The 10,057-nt window shown below is 44.7% G+C and overlaps 1 protein-coding gene across 1 annotated transcript; it reads right to left on the bottom strand.

The window, feature by feature from the left end:
* Positions 1-5,579: 5,579 nt before the first annotated feature.
* On the bottom strand, positions 5,580-9,749 carry LOC126798829 (uncharacterized). Its single transcript, XM_050525892.1, has 13 exons — positions 9,301-9,749; positions 9,066-9,212; positions 8,758-8,970; positions 8,601-8,690; positions 8,388-8,504; positions 7,933-8,202; positions 7,585-7,741; positions 7,390-7,467; positions 7,105-7,205; positions 6,829-6,999; positions 6,614-6,688; positions 6,300-6,407; positions 5,580-6,027 (listed from the first exon to the last, which is right to left on the bottom strand). The coding sequence occupies exons 1-13, from the start codon at positions 9,703-9,705 to the stop codon at positions 5,695-5,697; spliced, it is 2,265 nt and encodes a 754-aa protein (XP_050381849.1). The 5' UTR covers positions 9,706-9,749; the 3' UTR covers positions 5,580-5,694.
* Positions 9,750-10,057: the final 308 nt, after the last annotated feature.

Here is a 10,057-nt window from a genome sequence, read left to right as displayed (position 1 = left end):
GATGCGCTTGATAACTTCAAATGGCCCTTCGTACCTGCGGATCAAGCCTTTGTGCACCTTCCTAAAGGCCTTGAACTGCTGCGGCAAGAGTTTCACAAGTACAAGGTCGCCTTCCTTGAACTCGACATGCCTCCTCTTCTTGTCCGCCCACTTATTCATCCTCTTGGCAGCCTTGTGCAACGCCGCTCGAGCTAACTCCGCTTGCTCATGTCATGTCTTGGCGAACTTGAATGCGGCTGGGCTCTTCCCTTCATAGTGAGTGGCAAGGGATAGAGGGGTAGTAGGCTGCTATCCCAAAACGATCTCAAAAGGACTCTTGTTGGTGGCCTCACTTTGCTGCAAGTTGTAGGAAAACTGCGCCACATCTAAAAGCTTGGCCCAATCCTTTTGATTGGCACTCACGTAGTGCCGTAAGTATAGCTCCAAGAGAGCATTGACGCGCTCCGTTTGACCGTCGCTTTGTGGATGGAAGCTTGTTGAAAAATTCAAGTCTGACCCCAACATTTTGAACAGCTCCGTCCAAAATCTCCCCGTGAAGCGCGGGTCTCTGTCGCTGACAATGTTCTTTGGAACTCCCCAAAGCTTGACTACATTGCGTAGGAATAGCCTTGCTGTCTCCTCCGCTGTGCAGTCGGCAGATGCGGCAATGAAAGTTGCATACTTGCTAAATCTGTCCACCACCACAATGATGCTTCCAAACCCTTCGGACTTCGGCAGGCAAGTGATGAAGTCCATAGAGACACTCTCCCATGGTCTCTCCGGTATGGGTAAGGGGTCAAGCAAGCCCCCCGGCTGCTGCTGGACTACTTTGTCTTGTTGGCAAACTAGACATGTCCTCACATACTCTTCGACCCCGTCTCGCATTCTAGGCCAATAATACATGGACTTTAACAAGACAAGTGTGCGTTTCATACCTGGGTGGCCGGCCCATTTGGAATCATGGCATTCCTTTGTGAGCTCCCTTCGCAAATTTCCCCACTTCGGTACGTAGATGCGGCGGCCTCTTGTGTAAAGAAGGTCGTCGTCTAGCCAAAACCTCCGGGTTTTTCCTTCCTTTACTAAGGTGATGAGGCTTTGTGCTTGAGGGTCTACCCTTAGTCCCTCCTTGATCTTGCCTAGCAATGGGCTAGTGACTTGCGAAATGCTTGCAAATTCCGCCTTGCGGCTTAGTGCATCCGCGACCACGTTCGCCTTCCCGGGCTTGTACTCCATGGTGTAGTCAAATTCCGCCAAGAAGTCTTGCCACCTTGCTTGCTTTGGACTTAGCTTCTTTTGAGTTTGGAAGTAGCTTGTTGCTACGTTGTCGGTCATGATCACGAACTTTGTCCCAAGCAAGTAATGTCGCCACACTCGAAGGCAATGGATGATGGCAGTCATCTCCTTCTCTTGCACGGTGTAGCGCCGCTCCGTGTCATTAAGCTTCCGACTCTCATAAGCAATTGGATGCCCTTCTTGCATGAGTACTCCGCCTATAGCAAAGTCGGAAGCATCGGTGTGCACCTCGTATGGCTTGGCATGGTCCGGTAGGCTAAGTACGGGCTCCTCGCATATCGCCTTCTTCAAGTCTTCAAAGGCTTCCTGACACTTTGTTGTCCATTCCCATGCCTTGTTCTTCTTGAGAAGGTCGGTTAATGGTGAAGCCCTCGCCGAGTATCCCTTGATAAAACGGCGATAATAGTTAACTAGCCCAAGAAAAGATCTTAAGTCATGTACCTTGGTGGGTGGTTCCCATTCTTGGATGGAATGCACCTTGCACTCTTCCATCATAAGCTTGCTGTCCTTAATCTTGTGCCCCAAGAACGACACCTCCGACTTAGCGAATGAGCATTTCTCCATCTTGATGTATAATTGGTTTTCCCTCAAAACCTTAAGCACTTCCCGCAAATGCTCCACATGCTCCCGCATGGTCTTGCTATACACCACTATGTCGTCCAAGTAGACGACCACAAACCGATCCAAGTAGGGGTGGAATAACTTGTTCATCAAGGTGCAAAAGGTTGCCGGTGCATTAGTTAGACCAAATGGCATGACCAAGAATTCATAAGAACCATACCTTGTGATGCATGCGGTCTTCGGCTCATCTCCTTCCGCAATGCGCACTTGGTAGTACCCCGAGCGAAGGTCTAACTTGGAAAAATATCGTGCATGGCCCAATTGATCAAAGAGATCGGCAATGAGAGGAATAGGGTACTTGTTCTTTACCGTGATCTTGTTGAGTGCCCTATAGTCGATGCACATGCGTAGAGATCCGTCCTTCTTCTTTTGGAATAAGACCGGGGCACCGAATGGAGCTTTCGAAGGTCTAATGAACCCCGCGTCCAAAAGCTCCTTCAATTGCCTCCTTAGTTCCGCTAACTCTGGCGGCGCCATGCGGTATGCACCCATGGCGGGTGGCTTGGTCCCTGGTTCCAACTCGATTTCATGATCGATCTCTCTCCTTGGGGGTAATCTCTTGGGCAGCTCCGTGGGTGATACATCCTTGAACTCTTCAAGAACTGCTGCTACCTCCTTGGGCATGTCATCTTGTGGCCTTGGCTCCTCGTCATCGAACTCACTAAGGATGGCCAAGTAGCTTTCCTCTTCCCTCTTGATGCCTTTCTTGAATTGCAATGCCAACAAGACCTTGATGTCTTGCTTTGCTCCTCGGTTTGTTGGCACCATACACGACCTCTCGCCATCCATAATGCATAAGCTATTGGTGAATGGCACCGGGAATGCCTTGACTTGATCATGGAACTCCAACCCCAAGACTACCTTGTAGTGATCCATCGGTACTATCGAGAAGTCTAGGTTCCCACTCCAAGCTCCCACGCTTGTCTTGACTCCTCGAGCTACTCCTTGTATTGGGCGGGCAGGTGAGTTTACCGCCTTAATGGAACCTCCTCCATTTGTTGCCTTGAGTCCAAGCTTGCATGCCTCCTCAATGGAAATGAAGTTGTGGGTGGCCCCCGTGTCGAGCATTGCCGTTGTTGGCTTCCCACCTATGGTGATGTCCGTGAAGAGTAAACCTTTGGCTTGGACCTTGGGTGTAGAGCGGATCGCATTAAGCACCTGCAAAGACCCCAAGTGTGCACCTCCATTGCCACCCTCGGCTTCACTCTCGCCTTGATGACTTCCTAAGAGCGCGCTTAGTGCTCTCCTTTGTGGGCAATGCCTAGCCCAATGCGGACCATCGCATAGGAAGCACTTGTTGTCGTTTGGCTTGTCCGAGCTCCGCATGTCCCTTGACTTGCCTTTATCCTTGAACCTTGCCGAGTAGCTCTCACGGCGGGGCTCCTCCTTGCGTTGGATTTTGTCTCCCCCACCTTTGGCATAGTTGCTCTTCTTCTCCTTTGGCTTGGTGGACTCTCTTGGACTTGAGAAATCAACTAAACCCTCGGCCACAGCTATGGCGGTAGCAAGGTCTTGCACTCCACATCGCCTAAGCTCCGTCTTGGCCCATGATTGGAGACCATCCATGAAATTGAAGAGAGCATCCTTGTCGGATAGGTCGGGAATCTCAAGCACCAAGTTAGTGAATTCTCTAATGTAATCACTAATAGGCCCGGTGTGCTTGAGCCTTCGCAAGCGAGCTCTTGCCTCATCCTCGGCATTCTCGGGATAAAATTGCTTCTTGAGTTCTTTAACAAAGTCATCAAAGGTAGAGATGGTGCACATACCTCTTTCGACATCTCCTCGCCTTCTCCTCCACCACAACATGGCGGTGTCGGTGAGATAAAGAGTCGCGGTCTTTATCTTGGCATCCTCCTCCATGATGCCTACGGCCCCAAAGTATTGGTCTAGCCCCCATAAGAAGTTGTCTACTTCTCGAGCGTTGCGCATGCCTCCGAAACTCTTTGGCTTTGGCACCTCGATCCGCTTGGCTTCCACGTTGTTGCTGGTACTAGCCCCCGCGGCTAGTGCGCGCTTGCAAAGGGCAAGATCTGCTTGCATTGCCTCCATGCGTGCAGAATCTGCCTGCATCTCCTCCATGCGTGCAAGCATGCTATTGTGCTCCCTTTCTTGAACTTCACGCATCCGGGCGAGTTCCCCCATGAACTCCTCGCGAACCTTGTCTATCTCGCCCCGCAAGGACTCCTCTAGCTTGAGCATCATGCCCTTGATCGCAGTGTGGATTGCGGCGTCCTCCGCTTCCAAGTCTTCCACCTGGGCTCCCATGCCACTCACGCTCTCTTCCACTTGAGCTAGGCGTGAGTCGATTGCAGCTAACATGTCCTTCACTCGTTCCTTCTTTGGAACCGTCGGGTTGACAAGTTCTTCATGACCCTTCTCTTGCGTGTCGTCGGAACCACTACCAACAGGATTGCAATTCTTTGCCATTGTGTCGAGCTAGCCTCTTGATCGAACTTCGGCTCTGATACCAACTGTCACGAGCTTACTTCTTTCGCTATGTAACTCGTGCGGCCTTAGCAATTCCCTTATGCTAAGTCAGCCTTACTCGCAAACGCCCTGCTAGAACAATTGAAAGGCAAGAGAATATTTCGAAAGAGAACTTATATTGAACAAGAGAACTTACAAGTTTACTTGATAGCTTGCTTGCTAGATTGCTTGATGCCTCAAATGAGAGGGGTGTCTTGCTATTTATAGGCCTCCTCATCCTACTTTACAAGTTCTAGATATTTCTAGGACTAAGTACATTGTAGAGAATTCTAGAGAACTCTACATAAGTCTATACAACTCTACATGCTTCTAAGAGAATCCTTGGGTGTTCTAGAGAACTCTAGAGTGGTCTAGTTCCACTAGCCTCTCCAAGGTTCTAGAGAAATCCGGAAATGTCTCAAGGCTTCTTGAGACATCCACCATCTTCTATGACCTTCCAAGGAGTTCCGCCATATTCCGGATCCGTCTAGAATGCTTAAGGTAAAATTTGGCTTGACTTTGGCGGGATGTGACAATATGCCATCATATAATAATTCAATCTCAAGTGGCAATTGAAATGAGTGAGGCAGTGGCAGAGCTCATAGTTTGAGGAAAATACGAGAAGATCATTTACCTCTTCTACTAATTTATTTCTGAAAAAAAACTTTGTTATTGAGATGATACAAAATGCTGGAGGTGTGTGTGTACAATAGATAGTGGAATCTTGACAATATTAGTATCACTCGAACACTAAGGCAGAAAATAACTCGTCAATATTATGACAAAAGAGATAACATTCAAGCCAGAAGATCTCATCCAATATTAACGTCAATTATATGTAAAATTATCAAAGTTGTCATTTAGTATTGAATGCTTCATGGATATAGCTCATCCATATATAAAATTGTTTTAAAAAAAACTCTTCAATTTCCACATTAAACGACAGCTTAACAATGAACAATATCTCTTTTTGTCAAATAAAAAAAATGAACAATAACTCGTAATTGGCTAGTTAGGTGTTTTTTCTCCAGGTTAAACTGTTAAAGTATCAATCTCTGTTAATGTTAAAGTATCAATCAATCGTAATTGGCTTGTTCGATCGCCAGTAAACTAAATAATGCTTCTGTAGTAATGGAAACTGCTAGCGGCTGCATCATCTCTTGTTAAAGGCATGGGCACTAGCTTTCATTGAACAACGAGCCAATTTGCAGTTGACAGAATTTCAATCAACAATACCATAAGGATTATATATATTACAATTACAGTGCTATACATAAAGCATAAGGATTACTTTACCTGCACCATTCACTCACCGTATTTATTATTACTATTACATCAAGAAAATAGTTCAAAGCAACAATTTAAGCACTCGCAGCAGCAAAGGGCAGTGCAAAGCTGTGTGAGAAAGATTGCGCACTGGTTATTTACATGGGTACAAGTCCTAATGAAACACATGCAACAGATCCGATCAAGTACTCTACTACAGCAGCCTGATGCAGCCTTAACCAAGACTTCTGCAACATCAGAAGACTTTGGTTCTTCACTTGCGGGTGCTTTATTCTCGACTGTAGCAGCCAAGTCACCAAAGCCAAGACCAAGGCTTCCGAGGATTATGTCCTTCTGGCTATTTGACTCGAATTTGGTCCGCTGAATAACTTTTTTGTAGATCTAATAGGGATAATTAATGGAAATTACTCTCTTTGATGCTGAGAACTTAAGAGATCATAGATGTACGCGAGTAGCAAGCAGATATTCTACTGTAAATACTAGCATACAGTATTAACAATTAACCAATCAATCAGAAAACAAATATTTTTTTTTTTGAAAACATGTTAGTATCAAATGCTTTTAGACTGTCCAAAAAATCATGGCTGGTATGGAGCATCAGGTTGCTAACTCCACAAAAAATTGACACGGTTTTTAGATGCATTCATGCATACCTCTTGTGTCCGAGTTAATTCTAGAGCTTTCTTTCCTTTATCAGTCCGGAACAGTGTCATGTTAGTGTACTCAGATGGGATCCCGGCTTGAATGCTCATTTTAGAGACCTACAAATCGTAGTAGGTTGGTCAGCAGTTCTAGCTGACATAGATTCCATACAGAAATCGGAATTTTAGTAAGAGTATATCTCCATTTGCCACCATTACTAAGGAACGTATCTACCAGTAAGGGAGATTGATAGATTTGAAGGGTTGTTGAACTAAGTTCAGTAATAACAAGAAATCGAATCACTCTACAGAAATAAGCAACAGACCTTCTCTTCAAGCTCTTTAGTTCCTAACAACCATGCGTGAGCTGTAAGCATACCAATATGCCTTTTCGCAAGGACCTGTTTAAAATACAGGTCAGTCCAAGACTACCAGAAGTAAGTTGAATCAAGCTAACAAATAAGCACTTCATAGATTACTAGCTTAAACAGTTCAACTAAATCTTCTTGATGACAATAACACATTAGATTTGTTCAGTTACCCGATCAAGTGGGAAATCCTTAGATCTTTGCACTTTCAAGTCTATGGTAAAGTTGCTCGTATCAGCCAAGGTACCGCTAACTTTGATGGATGGAGGAAAGCGTCCCTCATATCTGCCAGATATTATCAATGGACTCCCAGATGAAAGATCCAGCATATGAGCTGGGAACAGCTGCAAGAAACATAAGATGACAATGTACCAGTCATCCGACAGTTAATACTGAGAAGGCAGGCCTAAAATATTACATTTTAGTCAAGGTACAATGCCAGCATATACCTCAAGTGAATCGAGATGTTCAAAAGCGTCTACGGTTATATTGGCAAGAGTAACTGATGATGCCCTTGTGAATAGCCTTTGCACTCTATAGTCAATCGACTCTGAAAAGGTCCAATCCAACCATATAAATAAGAAACGCTATTAAATCAGGGTACACTAGATATACAGATTGCAAGCAACTTCTTCTAGATATAATCATCCTGTCTTGAACTGCATACTAATATAACTTCCGTACCATCATCACACACAAGATTAGAATGGTGACACAGGGGGAGAGAAATAGACCTTCATTATAAGCAGCATCATAATAGCCCCTGCCGATTTGTGCTAGCATTTGCAGGAAGTAATGATTACAATATAAACCTGGCCAAGATATGTAAGATATAATCACCATACTAATTTTTAAAAGATTGAAATCGTGATAATGTCAATATTGGATTAGTCATCTAAGAGACTAAAGGAACAAAGCCCGGCCCTTACCTATGCCAAAAGTAGATATTCGAGGACATGTTGCGCCCTCACTTGTCAGATATCCTTTCATCATATTACAAATCTCTTTTTCATCTTCAACAGCCCCATCAGTAATGAGGAAAATGAAAGGAATTGTATCAGCAGTTCTGGCCAACAACTTCATAGCCTGAAGTCAAGATACAATGTAAGATGCACTAAGAAGAGTGTAACTGCTGTGCACATTAGAATGGTGCAAAGAATACAAATAATTGAAGAAAGTAGTTATTAAGCTCTATGTTGCAGATACACCAATAAGAAAAAACAGCTTTAAACAGACGAGGCAAAAAGACAAGGCAGTGTGGTCAACATATACCCTACCTGTCTTAGGGCAAGCATGATATTTGTACCGCCATCTGCAATGAGGTTAGCGCTAACCCAATTCGTAGCTTTCAGCAATGCTTCATTTGTTGCTAACTCCATTGATGGTGAGAATAAGTGAACCTCTCCATTGAAAGCTATTATGTTGAAAGTATCTTCATGGTTGAGATTGGAAAGCGATGCCAATACTGCACTCTTTGTATTCTCAAGAGGGTCTCCAGCCATACTTCCACTTATATCAATGATAAATATAACTTCCTTTTTGAAAACCTTGCAAAATTCAAATAAATAAAGTTATAAATATTCAATTTTCTAAGAGTGAATGAGTGATGATGCCTGCAAACCCTGAAGGCAACATGATCCGGTTTCTTTCCACTAACCTCATCAAATTGCTAATTTATCCTTCACAGAAAATATATATATAATAGGTAGTATATATACTGGTGGTAAATAACCTTTTTAGTCTGGTTATTCCCGGGGATCAAATAGAAACAGAACATTTCTCTGTCATCAATATCACGAAGACTTGGAGATTGCAAGAACACACCGCCGTATACCTCCATTGTTTTAACCTGCAAGTACATTCACCAATCAAAGGAAAACTCCACATGTATCATGACTGCTACATAACACCCTTTTCTATTACAAGCATTAGTACAAAGTCTTACAGTATATGAAAAGCTGAAGTCTGCACTGGACCATGCTGCTACCTGTGATTCATGTGAGAAGCTCAACTTACCGCTTTGGCGCTTCACAACCTGGGAACAGCCATGAATCATCATCGAGTATCGCCAACTAAATGAGTACTTATAGAAACAGACTTACCTTAAGAGGATGGCTTGTACTTTGGCATAAAACTTCTGCATCAGCACCCATATTCACACTCAATAAAATCTTCTCTCCTTTCGTAATATTATTCCCAAGGGGATTAACATATGCCGGAAAATTAAAAGGCACACTGAGGCAGAACTTTCCATCATGGTATATCAATTTCTGTGACCATCTGATTCTCAGAGAAATGAATGAGCCTCCTTCAACCTGAAATGTACGCATCCAACAAAAATCTTAACACTAACAAACATAGAAAGAAAAATTGAAATGAATGTTAGTTGCATGAGGTGATGATACTTTACCTGTGGAACTTTGAAGGTGTATATGTGACGTTTCACAAAGTACCCATCTTTGGCTACTTTCCGACTATCACGTGTACCTTCTGCGGTGATCAGTTGACTCCGGTACGAACTTCCGGTGACCTCAACCTCTACACCTAGAAGTGAACCCTGTTAGCACATCATGATCCCATGGTATAAATATACAATTACGGAAAAGAAGTGTGCCAATTTTGCAATAACTGATAATTGTATCTACCTTCTCCCCCATCGGCACTGCCACGCGGCAGTCGCACCTTTTTCCGGTGGAAATACAATGCACGCGCCAATTTCCGGCCACCGTGACAAACGCCGTGTCCAGATTGCTCTCAATCTCCAAAGCCACGCCGTGCATATGCAGAGGTAACAACGCCGGCGGCTCGCAGCGGCCGTAGACATACGGCTGGTAGCTCGGAATGTCCGGATTGTCGACGATTTCCGGGTCGGACACGGCCGCGTAGACCATCGGTGCCTCCGGCAAGTAGCTTTGCTCCGGCGCAGCAGGCCTGGAACGGGAAGACGACCTCGACATGGCCGAAGGAGTCGGAGCTGACTCCTTGCCATAGAGTATCCGCTTGGAGAGGCCGAGGCCGTACTCGACGCAGCTTGAGAATTGGTCTGCCATGTCGCCGGAGAAAAAAATTCCGGCAAAGGTGGTGAGCTGTAGGTAAGAATATGGGGAGAGAGGAGAGAGAGAGAGAGAGAGAGAGGTGAGAAGGTTTTGCAGAGACTCCAGAGAGGGAGTTGAGTTTTTAAGGAGAAGGGTTAATTATAAATAAGAGACCAGTTTCGAGTTTTGACGAACAGTTACAGAGGGGAGGGAGAGAGATGAGAGTGATGAGGTGAAAGGGAAGCGGAAAGGTGAAGACGAAGAGAGGTCCATGGTGGAGGGAAAAGATTAATTTATTTTTGTAATTATGAGTTTTGAATTATTTAATTGGGCTACCGACCATTAGAGGTGGCCGCGTGCAGGCGGG

This window comes from Argentina anserina, chromosome 6, assembly GCF_933775445.1.
Source record: "Argentina anserina chromosome 6, drPotAnse1.1, whole genome shotgun sequence".
Lineage (NCBI taxonomy): Eukaryota > Viridiplantae > Streptophyta > Magnoliopsida > Rosales > Rosaceae > Argentina > Argentina anserina.
Note: the sequence above shows the minus strand (reverse complement) of the source record. Positions and strands in the feature narration are given on the sequence as shown.